Source organism: Melozone crissalis, unplaced genomic scaffold (genome assembly GCF_028551555.1).
Source record: "Melozone crissalis strain CALT ecotype California unplaced genomic scaffold, PUWL_Pcris_2 ptg000088l_1, whole genome shotgun sequence".
NCBI lineage: Eukaryota > Metazoa > Chordata > Aves > Passeriformes > Passerellidae > Melozone > Melozone crissalis.
Window position 1 is genome coordinate 1,518,634 of NW_026535865.1, and position 19,812 is coordinate 1,538,445.

Consider the following 19,812-nt stretch of genomic DNA (forward strand, 5'->3'; position numbering starts at 1 on the left):
AGGGACACGGCAGCTGGCACGGGCACCGCGGCATGGGCTGGCCACCCTCCGAGCATCCTCCGCTCCAGCGCCTTGTCCAAACAGGTCGGGCTCAGTGAAACAGCCTGAATTTTCCAATGAAAAAAAAAAAAAAAAAACAACGTTTCCTCAGGAAATTCCCGAGCAGTTTTCACGGGGGAGGCGCTGGGGTGAGGGGCGGAGGAGGAGGAGCAGGACGGGAGGGGTCAGACACCTCGGCAGCTCGCTTTGCTCTCCCACCAGCCCGGCCTGGGCTGCGGGGAGCAGCGGGATGCGGGACAGCCCTGCAGGGACCACACAGGGCTCGCTCCATGCGAGGATGCTCAGCCGCACGCCTCCGAAGCGCTGCCGGCTCCTGCCAGGTCCCCGCGGCCCTGCGAGCCCGGGCAGGGGCTGGCAAGTCGGGCCCCCTTGGGAAGCCTTGGCGTGGTGGCAGCGGAGGGGGAGATGCGGCTACAGAGGTTCCGGTAACCCTGAAAATCCCGGTACCTTAAAAGGGCACAGAGGGGACTTGCTTTCTCCTTACCAGAACCCACAGATGCCCTCAGCACTGACCTGAGCCTCCGGTAGCCGCTTATAACTGTTCGCCGAAGCGGCTCTGGGTAATGAGTTAACCTGGTAATGAGACCTGTTGCAGAGACAGATGCAAATGATTGGGAAGTGCTCATTAGAGGGGATGGAAGGAGGCACTTAGGCCCTGAAAGGCACCCAGCCCTTCCCGGGGCCGCCCTGCACCCTATTAGAGCCCATTTTGCAATAATTGCTCCAGAGGAGGAAATCTATTTGGATTCATCATAAAGTATTTATTAACAAGAGCTTATTCATAATTTTTGCTGCTCGCCGGTGTGGCGCGGCCGGGCGTCCCGGCCTGCTCTGCATCGGAACGCGTGTCCCGGCCCGGGACAGAGAGAGAGCGGCAGCTGGGGCGGGGCAGGAGGGGCACGGGGGCACCGAGGCTCCCGGGGCAGGTACGGGCTGTGCGGGCCTTGCTGTGCACACCCGGCCCCACGACACAGCTGCCGTGGGGCAGAACACTCTGTTACAGCCGCCTTCTCCCCCAGCTCCTGGCTGACCCAGCCCCTCGCTTGCAAAACCCCTCCTCAGCCCACGCCGGGGCACAGAGCCGGCGCCCAGGGCACCTGGCTGGCACCCCCGGCACAGGTGGAGGTGAGGGCAGGACACTGTGCAGCCTCCTCGCAGCTTCTCTCTCCAGATCCTGCGGTTCATTTCCCCACGGAGCCAAGAGCATCCCCCAGCCAACACCCACACACGGCTGGGGGCTGTGGGTGGGCTGGACCGTTCCCACTGCGGGTTCTGGTGGAAGGGTGAGCACAAATGGGGCAGAGAGAGGCTCCCGGCCCTCATTTGCTGCCGCGATGCTCAGGATCAGCCCGGGAGCGGGGGGTGGGCTGGTACAGCCCCTGGTGCTCACCACGCACCCCTCACTGAGCCGCCCTGGGGTGCCCACACCTGGCGCTGCCCAAACCCCCGCCCGGTGCCGCGAGCCCCCCGGAGCGGGCAGGTCCCGCCGCCCCCGGGCCGGGCCGGTGCCCACCTGCCCGCGCCGACGTGCCGGGGCGGGAGCGGAGCCGGCGCTCGCCCTCGCAGGTGCTGCGGCTGCGAGCGGGGGCGCGGGGAGCGCGCCGAGGCCGCGGGTCACAGGAGGCCGCGGCGGCGCAGAACCTGCCGCTTGCTTTGGAAAACAGCAGGAAGAAAAGCAGCTCTCTTGGCAGCCCCGGGCTCCGGTGCCAGCGCCGCCTGGGCCCCCGCCAGCCTGCGCAGCCCGCCCCGCAGCCGGCAGCCGGGGGTGGCCCAGGTGGGATGGAGCCGCAGGGGGCTCGCGGTACGTGCCCCGACACCGTGCCCAGCACCGCCTCTGGTGTGCCTGCGTGCGCCCCCGCCCCGGCAACAACTGGCACTGCCGGTCCCCGCTTTCCTGAATGCGCCCCAAAGTGGGGAGCAGCGTGCCCAGCGTGCAGGGAGGGGCACGGGTGCCCCAGGGATGCACCCGGGCTAGCACTGGGTGGTGGAGGGGCCGGGAGGGTTCTGCCGAGGGAGACTCGACAGTGTGAGAGCCCAAAGCCACTCGCTGCCTCCCTGGAGAATCACTTGGACTTCCCACGTGCCTCAGTTTCCCCAGGTGCCGTCTCTGCGCGTCCCCTTTGGGGTTTGGGAGCCGACGGCTCAGCCACTTTCCCAGGGTGACCCCACCTGCCCCCAGGGTGAGGCGCTGCCTTTCCAAAAATAAGGAAACTGAGGCATGTCACCTGCCAGGCCAGCCCACAGAAGGGGCGGGATGCGACGGTGACTGCTGAGCTCTGGAGAGGCCTGGAAGCGGCACTGGGGGCCCCAGCCCATGGCCACGGAGATGTCCCCTCGTCCTGGGAAGCATCCCGTGGCCAGCAGCACCAGAGCCACGTGGCTTCCCAGCCGAAACCCCCCCGGGGCTCCAAGGAAGGGAAATGTTTTATGGAACTGGAAAAAAAAAAAAAAAGAAAAGAGCTTTGCCAACGGGTCCTGGCGCTGCTGCTCCCCCGCCCTGCCCTGCGCCAGCGCGGGGCCCTGGGGGTGGCCTGTCCCCCATCCCTGCTCCTGGCACACGAGGGGGCTGCAGTGTCCCAGACCCAGAGCTTTGCCCATCCCAAGCCCCAGGGTCAGCCCGGGAGCTGCCAGGACGTGATCCGGGGATGGAATTTGTTCCCAGCAGCACAGAGGGAAACTGAGGCAGGAGATGTGCTGGGGCTGGCAGCACTCTGTTCGTTCTGGGGAGGGGGCACCGCCACAAAGGGTCCCCCCAGCCCCTCCATGCAAGCCTAGGGCTCTGAGCCCGGCTTTAGCCCCTGACGCAGGAGGTTTTATTTCCCTCCCAACATATTTTTAGCCCTGCCTGCTTTGTCCTGGCCTTTCCGAGGGGGATTAATGGTGCACCATTAAGGGTGGGGGTGCAGAGAGGTGTCCCCAGCTCCCTCCTGGGGGGGGGTTGGTGCTGGGGGTATCTCTGCACCCCATGATGGGCAGTGCTGTGATGGGTTTGTGGGGCTCACTCTGCTGCAAATCCAATCCCGGGAGCAAATCCGTGGTTAAAAATAGCCCCGGCCTTTTCGGCGACCTCGCAGGAGGATCGGCCACCCCGGCGCCCCGGTGGTGAGGAGTTCACGGCCCCCCCGGCCCAGCTGCGCCTTTGCTGTGCCACGGATGTGCCAAAGGCTCAGCCCCTCCTGCAGCATCTCATCGGGACAACCTGCCAGGACCCTCCACAGAGAGAGGAGAAACTGAGGCACGGGTGGGGCCTGGAGATCAAAGGGGCCGGAGAGGGTCAGCTCTGACCCCGGCCAGAGCCTGCACCGAAGGACGGGACTGGTTCAGCGGGGTGGAAGGGGAATGTTCATCCGCTTTCGGCAGCTCAGCAGAGCCTTCCCGGGCAGATTCAAAGGCTGAGCCCGGCCGGGTCCTATTTCGGGAGGGTTTTGGACGCCTCCCAAGTGACAGAAGTGGGTGGGGGCTGACCTGCACAAAGGGACTCTGTTCGGGCCTGGGCTCGGCGGTGCCCGGCGCGGGGCCGGGGCCGTGCCCGATCCCTTTGCTCCCCTGGGACGGGTCCGCAGGCCGGGCCGGGCCGAGCGCCCTCCTCCCGTGCCGGTGCCGGTGCCCACCTGGCTGTAAACTGAGGCGCGGGGCGGGACTGCCCTTGCCTCCGGGTGCTGCCGTAACCGCTAAGTGACACTGCCATACCGCGGGGACGGCCGTGCCAACCTGCCTCGTGACGTGGGCTCCAACAGCCACCCGCCCCGGGCTACCTGCCCAGGCTGGCCCCGAGCCATCCCCTAGGGGAGTCCAAGGTCCTGCCGTGGGGTCGGCGCTTTGGGAGCCAATCCCCCTGTCACAGCTCCACAGGAAAAACCCCCGGACAGGCCGGATCCCAGCGGCTCCGTGCCACCACAGGGCACACCGGGGTACCAGCACCGCTGGGACTGGGGGCCCTCCTGCATCACCTCACCCTGACCCCGCTCAGGGGCTCCAGAGAGCTCCGGGGCCGCGGTGCCACCACCGAGCCGAGCACATTGTCACTGTGCCTGCCAGCAGGGCTGGGAGCACCCCCGGGCACCGGCAGCACAGAGCCGGGATGGGGCTGAACCCTCACCAAGGTCATGCTGGGCAAGCTCCCGTCCCTGTCCCCACATGGGACGCAGCAGCTGCGGCTCGGCCCCGGCTGCCGCTGGTGACTCCTCTCTCCAACCAATTCCCCACCGCAAGGCGAGGAAGCTGCTGAGCGCGTCCCGGTTCCCTCCGGCGGTACCTCAGGATGCGATGCAGTCATCGTTAATGCATCTGGACTCATTTATGGGGATGAGAAAATGTTTCCAGGTTTCCCACAAAGTCCCATTAAGATCCCAGTCCCTCTCTATTTTTAGTGCCCTCATCAACAACGCCTTTCCCAGCCACCCCGGCGCTCTGGAGCCCCATGGGGCTGGCAGGGGCACCCTGGGCACACACCCTGGGCACACACCTGCCTGGCTCTGAGGGGAGCTGAGCTGCACCCAGAGCGGGCAAATGGAGGGGCAAACCCTGGGCCTGCACTCCTGACCCAGCAGCTTTGCACCCATGGGTGTGCCCTGGGGATGCCCCAGCCTGGCATTTGCCTGGGAGCACAGAAAGAAAGAAACGTGGTGAGAAGCAACAGAAAAAGCCACCCTAGGTCACAGCATCAGTGGAGGCTGCAGGACCCCTCGGAGGATGGAGAGCGGCTGGGTCTGAGCATCGCTGCAGGTGTGGGGTCACGCCCTGCAGCACCAGATTGTCACCTGGCCATGGCCAGCGGCTGTCGCAGCCAACCCGTCCCTCAGCAACCCCCGGCGCCCTGGCAGCGTCTCCTCGCAGGCCGCGGGTGCCCACAGGGCTCTCGGTGCAGCTGGCAAGGGCGCCTGGATCCTGCCCTCGGCGCTGCGCCCTCCCGGCTATCTATAGCCATGACCTCAGCGGGAACCGGGGCAGGACCCGGCCGCGCATCGTCCCTTCTTGGCAGGGCCACCGCCTCAGCCCCCACCCGGCACAGAACCGCCGCCAAGCCGAGCCTTTTATCCCGTACGTTCGCTAATCCGGCGGGATTCGATGTCAGGGGCTGCCCACGGGAGGCTCACAAAGGCCGTTTCCAGGGGTGCCCGGCCAAGCCATGGAGAACGCCAGCGGGCAGGGCAGGGCAGGCGGCGGTGCCGGGTGTCACCGCGCTGGGTGACAGGCTCTGACCCCGGGGCTGGACGGCAGGGAATGCGTGTGACCCGCCCGCCAAGAGGTCGAGCAGGGGACGTCCTTGCGTAGGCAGGGGTGACATGAGGACACCCCGCAGCTGCGCCCCGCAGGCGTCGGGGTCACAGCCTCCCGCAGAGCCGGGGGTCGTGGGGAGGACCCGCTCGCTGTGCCCCGGGGGAAGCGGGAAAGGGGTGGCCCAGAGGAGGGGAAATTCCCCAGCTTTTTTCTCCAACAAACTCCTTGGCTTGTGCAATTAGAGAAATTTGTTTAACAAACTCCCGGGGGAGCGGAGCGGGAAGGTGGGGTGGCGCGGGGCCAGGGCGCTGCTCACACAGGCCCGCGCCCTCCCCGCCTGCGCCTTTGATCAGCAGCGCACGGCGCAGGGGGACGGGAGCCCTTCCCCGATGTGCCACGGAAATGCCACGGAAATGCCCCGCACCCTGCGGACGCGCTGCCCGCGGCACCCTCTGCCACGCGTCCCCTCAGCCGCTGCTTCGCGGCCCCCTCCGCTCGTCGCCCCCATTGCCACGTCCCTGGGGCTCGCCGGGGTGGCACGACCCTGGCACCGTGCCACGCTCAGCCTCCAAGCCCGCGGCCGCAGGTGCGCACACGTGTGTGCCCGCCGTGCCCGCGCCCAGCGCAGGCTCCAGGCGCGCACCCGCCCGCTCGCTCCCGCTCTCTTTCTCATGCGATGCCATTTCCATCAAAAACTCTTTACTCGGCACTTTTCCCCTCATTGGTATTCACGCCGCGCTCTCGCTGTCCTGGCGCACAGGTTACTAAAGGAGATTTTGCGGCGCAGCGTGGCGGGGGTCACATTTCAGCCTGCGCCGTCTCGCTTTCCCAAATCGCTGGGCAGCAGCCAGGGACGGCGGGAGGGGGTGCAGGATCCGGCACATCGCAGCTCCCGCCGGGCAACCGTGGCACCGAGCGGGCCCGTCGCCCGTGGCAGCGGGGCGAGGCGGGCTGGCGGCTCTGCGGCACACGGTGATGGGTGGCTCCCTGGGGACAGCCAGCAGGTCACCGGCGCTCGCCGTCCTCCCGGCAGCCCCACGGGCCTGTGCAGTGTGCGAGCACCTCAGAAAGGGGGTCTGAGCAGAGGCAACTTAGCGTTGCCACCACTCATCAGCACCCAGATGAGCCCTGGGTGACATCCACCGTGAGAGTGTACCCCCAGAATGACAGGCTGGGCGTGGGGGGAGCAGTGGAGCCTCTCTTTTTCAGGGCTGGTTTGGGGAAAGGGGAAATGTCTGGGTGGAAAATCAACATTTCTCTCGTACGGGCTTTCTTTTTTTTTTTTTTTCCTTTGAAAGCAAAAATATTTCTTGGTTTTTCGTGATCAGAAACATGTTGGGGGTTTTTTTGGACAACAGCCGGTCAAATACCATTTCCCCGTGAAGGGAATGCAGGGGCCCTTTGCAAGGAGAGCGAAAACCTTCTTAAAAAACAAAGTAAAACCCACAGTTTGAAAAAAAATCCACCCGGCTATGGACTTGAATAAGCTCCCAGGGAAGAGGGGTCAGCAGGAGGGCCGGATCCCAGCGTTCCTGTGCCAGGCAGTGCTGCTGGAGTGCTGGTGGCGGTGGTGGGGAGGGCAACGTCCACGGCAGGCAGCCCAAAGCCCAGACCTGGGGATTTCGCCCAAAACGCTGCCCAGCGCTGGCTGCCGGCCGGGGAAGGAGGATTAATGCGCTTTTAGAGCAGCGGTGAGTTAACCGAGAAATCAATCCTTGGCAGTGGCTGGCCCCAGGTCCCCCAGCGCGTGAGCGCTGCCGCACCTGAGCCACGGGATCCTTTCCCAGCTCCTCTCCAGGACTTGGGAAGCTCCGGGTCTTGGCGGGCGGCGCAGGGCGCTGGGTCCCGGCCAAGCTGGCACAGAGCGCCCGGCCGCGGGGGATGCCCGCCCAGGGCCGACGTGACGGACGGCGAGCGCGGGTGCCAGCCAGGCCCGGCACGCCCGGGGGTACCCTGAGCATCCCCTCCCTGCAGCTGGCGCGTCCCAGGGGTCTGCACACCCCCCTGGAGGGTGAGATCTCAGAGTGCCTGGCTGCCAGGGCAGGGAGGGAGGCTGAGCTCAGGCTGTTGCCTGCACCAATTTGTTGCATCCAAAAGCATCTTGGTACCAGAAATCCATGGGTGAAGATTTGCCCCACTCAGACTCAGCCCCAGCAGCAGCCCTCAGCCATGCCGTGTGGACGTCACCAGTGATGCCACATGATCCTGGCAGGGCTCGGCACCCACTGATGCCCTGGCTGCTCCCATCGCCCTCGCCACCCTGCCTCGACCTGCCCGGCACACCCCAAGGTGCTGCGGGAGAAATCCTCTCCTCATGGGTCCCTAAGGAGCACAACCCCGCCATCCCAGGGCCCTGCCTGCACTTCCCAGCTTGGGTGCAAGGACTGCTGGGGACAGCAGCCCCCCCAGCCCCCTCCCACGGGCTGCCAGCCCCCTCGGAGATGCTCTGTGCTGGCACTGCCATCCCTGCGCCGAGGAGCCACAGCACGGCCGGGGGTGGCAGGCAGCGTGCCAGCTTCACAGGGAGGGATTTTACCTCCCCGACAACTCTCCTTCTTCCCTTCAGTGAGGGACCCTGGGGATGCTCCCCACCATCATCCCCATCCCCATCCTGTCACCAAGGGCTTGGCTTGTGGCTACAACAGGTGCAGGCACAATGGCAGTGATGGGGGGAAAGTGGGCACCCCTTGGGCTGCAGGGACGTGTCCAGGGGCCAGGCACGGGGATGGCTGGCACAGGCACCATCGGGCAAGGAGGGTGGGTGAGCAGACAGGGCAAGCTGTCCCTGTCCCTGGGGCCATTCCCAGAGAGCCCTGCCTGGCAGGGACCTGCCTCCACCACCTCCAAAGACAGGACACACTGACCCTCCCTTTCCCTGGCAGTACCAAATCCCCACTCAGGCCCTCCCCGCCATGCACAGCCCAGGGTCAGGATGGGTCCCTCGGTGCCACCGTGGCAGCTCTGCCCCGGGCCCCTGAGCTCCCCACTCTAGGGCTGCCCAGGGCTCCTCGGGGAGCCGCCTTTCTCTCTCTTTGCTGTGCCCTGATAAGGGCCAGCTGGGCCAGCCCTTGCCATGGTTCCTCTGCCCAGCGAGCCTTGCCACGCCAGCACCGCCTTGGCCACACCATCCCCGCCACAGCCACCCCTGCAAGGGGAGAAACCGCCGGGTCCAAGCAGGATCAGGCTCCTGGCATCCATGCCCAGCCCTGCCAGGCTCAGGGGAATAGAAAAGGGAGCTATTCCCAACTGCTCCAAGAGCTCCGGGCAGGGCTCTGGGCTCTGGCAGCTGGGCTTTGTTCGGCAGTCTGCAAAGGCGTGCGCACACCCGCAGCGCTGGGATCGCTCCCTGCCCTGGCACACAGGGAACTGTGGGCACGAGGGGCCTGAACCACGGTCAGGGAGGGAACCGTGGGCAGGGCGAAGCTGCCCAGGGAAGGGAGAAATCGGCAGATACCTGGAAAAAGGGCGGCTGATTTACTGCACGAGGCCCCACACAAGTTCAAGGTGATGAGGGGGAGAGCGGCACAGCGTGAGCGCCGGCCAGCAGCCCCTCACACAGCTGCCTTTATCCCCTCCCTCCCGTGTGCCCGTTCTGGCCCTCCAGCCCAGCATCAGAAGCCCCCTGAACACCGGATCTGCTTTTCCCGGGTGAGGATTTAAGCTGGCACCGGGCAGGAGCAGCGGGCAGGGCTCGCCAGGGCAGGCGGGCACGGCGGGCGCCGCGGGGAAAGCGAGGATCTCCCGAAGGTTGCATTTAAAGAACAGCCTCATTGTTTTTCCCAAACAATACTCAGCAGATGGGAGAATTGAAAGTGTGTTGCAACCTTCCCTCTCTTCCCCCGCCATGCCCGGCTTGCTGCTCCCATCCTTTGGCAGCCGATCTGAGCTCCCGGCTGGAAACCAGTTCTCCGGAGCTACTGGTGGAGGGGGTGAGCACCGGTGCTGAAAAGCCTCGGCGCTTTTGGGAAGGGGGTTTGCCAAAGGATGCCCCACGAGATGTGCACAGCAGGCAGCTCCCAGCCCCAGCCACAGGCCTGCAGCAGCCCAGGGATGTGTGGGGCTGGACGTGGCCGGGGAGAGGTGGGATCCCCTCGGATGCCTGGAGATGTGGCTGTGACCGTGCCACGTGGCTGCAATGCTTCTGGCAGCCCAGCTCCACCCCCCAGGCCCGGAGCTGTGCCCGTTTGCTGGTACCAAGGGTTGTGCCAGGCCAGCTTAGCCAGGCGCTCCCCGATGCCCCTCGGATCCCGTGGCACTGACTGGGCACACACAGGGGTCCGTGCCTGGGCACTGCCTCTCGGTCAGGCAGTGCGGGTGCATCGTCTCTGCCATCCCAGAAGCAGCTCTGCACCCTGGCATGGAGCCTGGCAGAGGGAGGAGGGTCTCTGACCAGACCCTGCTGGGATGCCTGGCTTCCAACATTGCGGCGGCCTTGGAGGACGGCGCCCATCTCACTTCATTTCATCCTGCAGGGACCAGGGTGGGGAGCTGGGGGTGTGCTGGGGGCACTGCCAGGTACCAGGCACGAGCCAGAGGTGTAGGAGCATCGCCAGTCATAAAATGTGCAATATTCCCCCACAAGAAGTATCCCAAATGTCCCCCAGCGCGGATCGAGGAGCCAAGGATAAATGTTACCGCTTTGGAAATCCCTCCGGCTTCTCGGGAGCAGCTCCCGGGGGACACACGTGCAGGCCCCTGGCAGGTGCTCAGCTCCAGGGTTATTTCGGAGCCCGGGCAGCCGGACCCCCCCGGCCCCCGCCCCGCTGCCCGTGGGCAGGGAGAGGCCTCGGCGGGGCGGCGGTTCCGGCGCTGCTTCCCTGCTAATCTCGGCAGCTCCCTCCTGGCTGCCCGGCCCGGCCCCGAGGGGGACAGAGGTGAGCTGCGGAAGCGGGAGGAAGTCCCCAAGCAGGGACACAGAGCGGGGAGGGCACAGAGCCACCCCCAGCCTGGCGGGAGCTGCGGCCGGGGCCGTGGCCAGCAGCGTGTCCCGGGCTCTCAGCCCTTTGCCAGGGCTGGTTTTGTGCCGCCGGGCTGCCCAGCTCGGGCCCGCTCCGGCCGGGAATGTCGCCTGCGGGGTCCCGCGGTGCCAGGGCCGTGCCGGGCTCCGGGGCTGGCGGTGCTGCTGGCGGGGAGATGCGCAAAGGCCGAGGCAGGGCGGCTCCCGCGCACGTTCCAATGTATCCACATCACCATCCGCAGCTCCCGAGCCCGGGCGAGCCTGCCCGGGTGGGATGGGAACGGGATCGGGAATGGGATCGGGAACGGCTGGGCTGGAGCTGCGGACCAGGGCTGGTCCCAGCCGAGCCGGGCTCGAGGGGGAGGGCACCAGAGCCTGCCCCGTGCCCGGGCACAGGGAAAAGCCGGGAGCAGAGCTGGGAACAGCGCGGGTTGGTGAGGAGAGAGGCTCCGGCCAGCCCGGCCCGGGCAGCGGCCGCACGGCTTCCACACCACACCAGCACCGAGAGCTGGCAACAACCGCGCTGCCAACCCAGCATCAGCCGGACACTCGGGGACCCCTGAGAGGGATGGAGTCAGGGTGGGAAAGGCGGGATGGTAAGGAAAGGGGAAAAAAAATAAAGAAAAAAAAGAAAAAAAAAAAAGAGAAAAAGCAAGCAAGAAAGCAAAAGAGCGAAAGAAAAATTAGAAGGTAAAAAAAGAAAAAATGCAAATAAAAAATAGAAAGAGAAAGAGTTAAAAAAAAATAAAAAGAAGAAAAGAGAAAGGAAGAAAGAGAAGTAAATAAGCCAGATTGAGGTGTGACCCTTGCCAAGTCAACCACACAACAGGGAGCACCACCTCAGGGTCATCTGAGCAGCCCTGGCACTGCCCACCCCGGCCGTGTCCTCACCAGCCTCACGCTGCGGCCGGGGGGGGCCGGGGCCGGACCCCGCGCTGCCCCCTCACCCCGGCGGGCCCGAGGGGACCCCCGGAACCCCAGGGACCCGCACGGACCCGCACGGATCCCCGAGGGCAGCGCAGCCCCAGCCCGTGCCGAGGGAGGGGGCCTGGCAGGGCAGGGCAGGGCAGGGCAGGGGTCCTGCAGCAGCCCCCCCATCCCCTGCCAGCCCCCCCAGAGCAGAGCCGGGGGGCGCACACGAGGCCGGGCCCCGAGCGGGCAGCGCTGCCAGCAGGGAACAGGTTCCGAGGCAGGGAGAGCCGCCTGCTCAATAATTAAATAAATATCGGCGATCAATAAGCGCGATGCAAAGGCAGAGCCGCAGTGGTCGCGCTGTGGGCAGGGCAGGGCAGGCCAGGGGGGGTTCCTGGGGGTCCCCCCCGCTCCTGGGGGCTGCAGGGACGCCCCGCTCGGCGGCACCGCGCGCACCGGACCCCCCGCGGCCTGCGGTGACATCGGTGTCCCCGAGCCCGGCCGGGGCTGCCCCTCGGCACCCCGGCGGGGGCTGGCATCGCCCCTGCCTGGCACGGCGCGGGTGCCCCCACATCCTGCCGTGCCCGGCCCCTGCCCTCGGCGCAGCGTGGCACGGCCGGGCGCGCTGGCCCAAACTCGGGGGGTTCTGCACGAAACGCCCGTGCCCCCCCCAGCCCCTGCACCCCACCATGTGCGGCCAGGCTGGGGTAGGGAAGGAAAAAGTTTCGCGCTACGCAAGAGGCGGCACGGCCGAGCCCGAGGCTGCAGCCCCGACCCCCCCCGGGCTCCCCGAGCCCACCGGGGACCCCCCGCACCCCACGGAGCCCCCCCTGACCCCCAGAGCCCGCGGCTTCCCCGCACCACCCACCTCTGGGCGCAGCCACCAAAAAATAAAACCCAAACCACAACGCAGTCTTCCAACCCCCCCACGCCCCAAGTGAAAGTGAAGGCTGAAAAAACCCAAAAAGCACCAGAAACACCATAAAAAAAACCCTGCAAAAGGCGAGGGAGGGGGACAGGAGGGGAACGCGGCTCCTCTGAGCAGCTCTGCACGGCCCCAACCCGCCTTTCTCTGTTATGATTATTTTTAGGGAGGGAGGTGTTGCATTTTCTTGGGTTTTCTTTTTTTTTTTTTCTTTTTTTTTTTTTCTTTTTTGTATTGCAACTGCTAAAGTCTGTTGCGGCGAAAGGAGCAAATTGGGGGGAGGGGGACGCGGGGGGGGGGGGGGGGGGGTCCCGGTTACCTGGGTCAGGCAGAGAGGAGACGAATACATCCCGAGCCGTGCTGGGAAAGTGCCTAATTGCAGGGCTGAGACTCGAGGCGTAAAAGTTACTGAGTCATTTCGGAGGCTGGAGCAGTCCGGGCGTTTTTTCTCTCTCTCTCCTCCGGAGCGGCTCTGCGGGGCCCGGGGGGGGGCAGCCGGGCACGGGGGGGCGGCCCCGCGGGAGGGGGGGCCGAGGAGGAAATAAAAAGATTCCAACTTCCACCCCCCCGCCAAAAAGACTAAAAAAAAAAAAAAAAAAGAAAAAAAAAAAAAGAAACCAAACCAAAACAAACCAACCTCTAAAAAAAAAAAAAATTAAAAATAAAAAGCAAAATTCTCTCCCCCCCCTCCCCACTTGGAAAATAAAGCGCTTTTTTGTTGTTGTTGTTTGTTTGGGGTTTTGGGGGGGCGGTTTAAAGAGGCAGGAGGGTCATCCTCGCCCCGGGGGGGGGTCGGGGGTCCGCACCCAGCCTGCAGGCACGGGCGGCGGGGAAGTTAGAAGGGAAGCGGCTCCATCCGAGACCCAGGCAGCGGAGAGAGAGAGGAAAGAAAGAATGAGAAAATGAAAAAAAAAAAAAAAAAAGACAAAAAAAAAAAAAAAAGAGCGAGGAATGAAGTGACGTTATGAAAAAAGCCCATCCCAAAATATTACATCCCATTTAAAGATGTAGGAACCCCCTTTGGCTCGCAGGGCCGAGGCGCTGCGGGGCAGGGGGGGCGGGGGAGGGACGGGGCGAATCCCCCTGGGCCCGGCGCGGAGCGCGCCCGCCTTTGCTTGTTTTGGGGGTTTGATTTTTAATTTTTTATTTTTTTTTTTTTAAACTAAACGGAGCCAATCCGGCGATGGGAGAGAGAAAAAACCCTGCAGATTCATGTGCAACTTCTGAGCAGCGGGGGGGTGGTGTTGGTGTTACTGCCCGCACCCAGCCCAGGTGGGGGGGGCCCCGCCGCATCCCGCTCATCCCGCGGACGCGCTGATCCCCCCCGGCCGCGTTACCCAACCACCGGCAGCATCACGGAGCCACGGGCGGAGAGAGCGCCACGGGCAGCCCCGCGACCCCCCCGCGTCCCGGGGAGCCCCGCAACCCCCCCGCACAAAGGGAGCGGGAGGGGGAAACAGCGGAGCCCGAGCCCGGCAAACTCCAGAGCGCGAGTTGTGGCTCCGCACCCCCCCGGCCGCGGCCGAGCCGGGCGCTAATGACGCTAATTAGAGAGCGCGCGGGGAGCGCCACGGGCGGAACACAAAGGGGATCCCCGGGCACCTCCCGGCCCGGGGGGGCCGCGCCCCGCTCCCCTCCCGCACCGGGGGTCGCCCGTCCCCGCAGGCACCCTGATCCGCAGCGCGGCCGCTCCCGGCGCGGGGCCGCGGCTCCAGCGCTGCTGCTTTCCCCCAAAAAATAAGAAAACCGCTTTTTTTGGCTTTTTTTTTTTTTTTTTTTTTTTTCCCTCTGAAGGGACGAGCCCCCGCAGCGCTTCTTCCCGCACAACTCATTTCCACTCTCAACTTCTGCCGACCCCCGCCCGGGTTGGGGTCACCCCGCGCCCTCCCCCCGCAGGGACATCCCGGTCCCGGGGGATGCGGCGGCTCCGCGCAAACTTGGCCGGGCGGGCCCGGTCCCCGCATCCTCCCGTGGCCTGGCAGGAGGAGAAGCGGGCGAAGCCCCGCACAGCGGGGCCGGGGGCAATGTTTTTATTGTCACACCGAGCACGGTGATTCCCTTCTCCCACCCCAGCACGGGCCAGCGCAGCGCGGACTTGAGCGCGACCCTCCCGGGCGTCACTTCCAAGTTCAAGTCGGTGCGGCTGGCGGCCTCTCCGCCCCTTTTTTAGCGGCCATTTTCAGCTCCATCCAGTCCTCCGCTGGCTGCGGAGCTCCCCCCGCGCCGCGCCGCGACCTCCCCGCCGGGCGGCTCCCGCCGCCGCCTCCGCCCCCCGGTACCGCGGGCGGGTGGGCAGGGGGAGGAGAGACGGCGGCGGCTCCCCCCGCCCGCCCCCGCCGCCCCGCTCCCCCCGCCCCACACCGTATTAAACTCGCCCCGCCGCCCCCTCCCCGGCTGCAACTTTTGCTCGTGGGGGCACCCGCAAACACACGCACACGGGGGGGTGAAGGGAGAGGGGGGAAGTAGAAGAGAAAACGAAAGTGTCATGGGACCTACCATCGCCAAGTGCAATTAACGGGCTCCAAGTTGCTGCGAAGCGCAAAGCAAAGAGGATGGATGGGCTGGTTTGGGATTTTGGTCTAAAACGTGTGTTTTCCACCGCGCCGAAGGAGGAGGAAAAAAAACCGCTGCCCCGCGAAAGAATTAAAAAATTAAAACCCCAATAATAATAATAATAATAATAACAATGATGGCAATTATAGTAAAAGTCCTCGGAGGCCAGCGGCGCGGTGTCCCCCGCGGGCGGTCACCCTCGCTCCGGCTCCGCGGCGCTGCCGGGGGCCATGCCCGGGCGGGGGCCGGGCTGCGGGCGGGGGGCGCGGGGCGGCGGTGACGGGAGCGCGGAGCCCGCGCCCGGCCCGGCCTTGTGCGCTGCGGGGGTGGCGGGGCTGGGGGATGGCGAGGGGGGTGCGATGGGTATTTTTGGAAGGCAAGCAAAAAAAAAAAAAAAATTTCTTTTTTCCTAAAAATTTAAAAAAAAAAAAAAAATTAAAAAAAATTAAAAATAAAGCCCGGGAGCGGGGCGGGCGGGCGGGCGGCGCCTACGGCAGAGCAGCGCGGGCATCCCCCCCGCGCCCCCCCGGCGCAGCCCCACTCCGGCCGGGCACGGCTCCTCCTCGCAGCCCGCAGCGCCCCGGCCCCATCGCCGCCGCCCCCGCCTCCTCCTCCTCCTCTGCCTCCTCCCCTCGCCCGGGGCACCGGCGGCGTTGCGGCGGGGACGCTCCCGGTGCGGGGGCGGGGAGGGAGGAGGAGGAGGAGGGAGAGGAGGAGGCGGAGGAGGAGGAGGAAGGCTCCGGCCCCGCTCGCCCGGCAGCGCGACGGCGGCCCCCGGATGGTGCGGGTAGGTGGCGGGGGCTGCGGCGCGGCCCCCCCGGGCCCGGCTGGCTGCGGGGCCGCCCCTCCGGCCCTGCCCGGCGCGGGGGAGGCGGGGGGGGCGCGGCCCCGGTGCGGAGCTACCGCAGCGCGGGGAGGAGCCGCGGGCAGCGCTGGGCCCACCGCCCGCCCCCGCCCCGGGCATCCCCCGGGCACCCCCGGGCACCCCCGGCCCGCTCTGCCCCCAGCGCGGGCATTCCCCGGGCACGGCCCCGGCCCCGCGCCGCGGACACTCGGCCTGGCCCTCACCCTCACCCCGGCACACGGACACCCCCGTTGCACGGACACCCCCGTTGCACGGACACCCCGTTCCACGCACACAGCTCTGCACCCCGCTGCGGTCACCCCGGTCACTCCGCACCCCGTGTGTCCCCCCGCCACCCCCGGGTGCGCACACCTGCCCTGCTTGCCCTCCCTGCCACCCCCCCTGTCACCCTGGGGGCAGCCACCCCCGGCTGTGTCCCCTGCAGCCCTCTGGAGCATCCTCCATCCCCTCCAGGGCTGTCCCCCCACGCTCCCGTGTCCTGTTCCCTTCACCCAGGAACACCCCCGGCTTCCCCAACGCTGCTTTGCACCGGGGCTTTGCCCCCTCCCCATCCCACTCCAAAGTTGGCAGCGACCCGGGCACTGGGCTTGGTGCGGCTGTGGGGGGGGAGAGCGATTCCCTCATTTCTATCGACCCCCTTTGTGTCTGGACCTGGATTTTTAACCCTTGTAATCGAGTAATCCTTTAATCTCTTAATCCTTTCAAATAACCATATTTTTCTATAGGAAGGCAACAAAAATTAGATATTTTTTCAGTTTGCTGAGGGCCGAAGCGTGCATCGTGTGCCTGGATTTTTCGGCACGCTCCGTAGTCCTGAACAAACAGGAACATAATCTCCGTCTGCCTTCAGCTCAAATGGTTTCAGTGTGATAAATAATATGCTAAATAATTTATTGTATATTTTAAAAATAAAATTAAAGCAAATTACTCAGTCATTTCACTAGTTTTTATTCCATAATTTTTTCCCTCTTTTTTATATATATATATATTTTTTTTTTTAGGGGTGTACTCTGAGCCTGATCATTTTTACAATCTCAGCTCAAATTTAGCAGGGATTTTGGATACACGGGAGGTTTATTCTATCCATCCCCATATCCCCTTTGCCTGCTAAACCCACCACATGCATACCAAGATACTGGACATTAATTTGTACATTCACAGGGTACTATATTATATAAATATATATAATATATATGCATATATTTACTGAGTTATTTGTCAAACACAAGTACGGCCATCGGCCTTATGGAAATGAGGTCTAATTTTATTCCAGCTGTCTATATAAAAAAAAAAATTCTTTAAATTTAAAACCTCTCGAACTTTTTTCACGTTGTTTTTTGGGTTTTTTTTTAATCACCATCTGCTCCCCCCCAAAAAAGCCACTTCCCTGTTTTAAAGCTTTAAAAAAAAAAAAAAAAGGCTGAAATGAGCAGTTCCCTCGCCTCGTCCCAGCTCCAGCAGCCTCGAGGAATGTAAACTCGGTGGTAACTCCGCTCGCCGAGCACAGTTTGCATTTTCTGCCCGGCTCTGAGCGCGATACGGCGCAAAAATAAACCCTGGGAAGAATTTGCCAATTTTTAACCGCTTCCAAGGCCGCCGTGGTGCCCGCTGGCAGCTCCCTCTCCCTGCCAGGGTTTTATTTTTCTCCAGTGATTCCTTATTTCCCCCAGCCCGGAATGTTTGGGGGCACATTTGGGGATATTTGGGCTCGGGCTGTGCCAGGCTGGCAGTGCCAGTGTGGGCGAGGAGGGACAGAAAGAGAGAGCTGGGATTTTATTTTCCCTTCTGCGAGGCCCTGGGGTGCAGAGTGATGGGGAAGGGGTTATTTATTTCTTGGTGATAAAGAAGTTATTATTTATAATAAATAATTGTTTGTATTTATTTATTATAAATAAACAAGTGCCGTGGTTATTTATTTTTGTAGTGCTGTTTAAAAGTATTTCCTGGGTGATTCAAAGCTGGGGCTGGAGAGCTGCTGGCCTTGGTTTTGAGCTGTCCCTGTGGGCTTCCAGTGGCCTAAGAGCACGCCTTGTGTCACCCCAAATTCCTCCTGCAGTCTGTGCCCCCAAAATGATCCCATTTCTCCTCTGGCAGTGGGGACTCATCCTGCAGGAGGCGAGGGTGGAAATAATTTCAGTGCAGTGAGTGGCACCTGTCCCTGGCACGGGCAGGGCCTGAGGCAGAGCAAAGGGCACCCCAAACGCTGACCCCTGACCCGGGGGTGCTGCAGGGTTTGGGGTGCTGCAGGATTTGGGATGCTGCAGGATTTGGGGTGCCGTGGGCTGTGCTGCCCATGGGGCTCAGGAGCTGCCACCAGACCCTGCACCAACCATCCCCACTCCCCCTGCAGCCCCTCAGCCTGAACACCAATTCCTGGTGTAACCCCCAGGCAGAAAAAAACACTAAAAATACAAAAATCCTAATTTTTCGTGTGTTTTTCCAAGCTGCCCGCAAACAGCGTTTTGAGGATGGGGGTGGAATCCAAACCCAATTTAATTTTCCTGTGCAGGCCATCCCTGCTGCCTCAAATGAAACAAAAAGAGTGGGGTGGATTTGGGGCGCAGTTCTGCTCCTCCAAGTGGTTTTTCGCAAGGATTAAAGCCTGGAGGTGGAAGCTGAGTTACCCTGATTCCAGGGAGTGGCTGGATCAGGCCCTTTGTTCATGCCATGGGTTTTTTATCCCAGCCTGTTTGTGAGCTCACGACCCCCAGTTTATAAAACCAGGGCTTGGAACAAGTGGGAATTTGTGGGCCCCCCCCCTCAAAGCTGGGTTTTATTTCTAAAGGGCATTTCATGGTTGATTTGTGCTGCTAAGACACCTCGATGCCAACTTTTGGGCTCAGCCAAGGGGGTGCAGACACCCATGGAGCAGCACAGGCCTGGATGCCCCCCCATTGCCACGGCAAAACATCCCCCAGCCTCATTAACCCTTTTTTTGGGCTCATTTTTGGCGTTTTTACAGGGTTTTTTTCCAAAGTCCCATTCTGCTGGGCGCAACAGCACGGCCGAGCCACGTCCCTCTCTGGAAAGAGGGAGAGAAAGGGAAATAATCTATGTTGGGATAGTTTTGTTGCTGCCTTTCTTTGCTTTTAAAATAACTTTTAAGGAGAATATTCTGGTTTTGACCAGAATTTATTTACTTTATTCCTGCATATGGCTCTTGGCCTGGGTCCCAAACAGGCAGAGGTCTGGCCTGGCTCGATTCAAAGCCAAAACGTGCAATGAAAAGAGATTTTTTTTTTTTCCCCTCTTTTCTCTTTCTTTCTAAAGCAGGTTTTTAACTAGTGAAATTGTTGCTGACAAGGGGGGGATTTCAGTTTAAAAATTGCTAGCAGATTTCAGGGAATTATTCTGCAGGAATTTCATGGGGTTTTAGGATTTTTGCTGTGGCTTTTTATTGTTTTTTTGGCTGCAAGTTGGATGTAAAAAAAAAAATATGAATCCCCAGTTTTCCCCCCCACTCTGTATTTTTTCCATTGGCTCAAACATCACCTTTTCCCCCTGGATTTGTTGGAATCAGCCCTCAAAGAGCTCGTGTAGCCCTTTCCCTGCTCTCACACAGTGTGGCACAGGGAACTGTGACCTCACCGGAGCAAAGCTTCCCCAAAATGACCCTAAAACTTGGTTTTATATCAAAAAGGGGCTTTAGGGGTTGCCAAATAGCTTCCAACACCGCCAGGGGCCCGTGGTGCTGCTGCCCTCACTGTGCTGGGGGCTCGGGCCAGGACTTTTGCAGCCACACGTGGATGGAGGCGCCAGGAATTCTTGCAAACACCGAAATTTCACTCGTTAAAAAAAATTCCCAACAACAACCAAGCCCCAAATGCAAAATGCAACCAGGAAACGTTTCCTCACTAGTTTTGGTTTTGTATTTTTTTTTTTTTTTTGTCCACAAAAAGACATAAATCAAATCTGGCCACTCTCCCAGGGCTGGTTTTTCGTGTTGGTGTTGGGGAATTTGGGGAAATTTCTGGAGTGGGAGGAGTGGGGAGGAATATGGCCCTGACTCTTTGTTTGGAGCGAGTGAATCCCAGTTTGGTTTTTGTGGCATAGCTGGCACAGGGGGGTCCTGCCACTGTCCCCATGCCATGGTCACCCTGCCATGGCAGCCCCTCGGCCCCTGCAGCTCAGTTTAGGGAGCAGGAGCACCCCAGTGCCACCACCCCGGTGACATCCTGGCACAGGGACGTGGCTCTGTGCCACCACACCGAGCCCAGCTGCGCCCAGATCCAGGGGGGCTCCCCAAAGTGTCTGTGTGCCAAGGGGAGCGCACCCAGAGGAGAGGAAAGGACAAAAATCCTCCCAAATCTGGCTCTGCTG

At 62.4% G+C, this 19,812-nt stretch overlaps 1 protein-coding gene across 4 annotated transcripts in view; it reads right to left on the reverse strand.

Moving 5' to 3' along the window:
• NFIC (nuclear factor I C) overlaps nt 1-14,862 on the reverse strand; it is a 37,530-nt gene extending 22,668 nt beyond the window's left edge. The window contains exon 1 of one of the 4 annotated variants that reach the window (XM_054290920.1): nt 14,571-14,862. In XM_054290920.1, the coding sequence (XP_054146895.1) occupies nt 14,571-14,573 (3 nt within the window). In that variant the 5' untranslated portion in view covers nt 14,574-14,862. Of the gene's footprint in view, nt 1-12,393; nt 12,635-14,570 lie in introns of those variants that run through there. The other 3 variants (XM_054290919.1, XM_054290922.1, XM_054290921.1) reach the window with 3 other exon arrangements.
• Between the last annotated feature and the right edge of the window lie 4,950 nt (nt 14,863-19,812).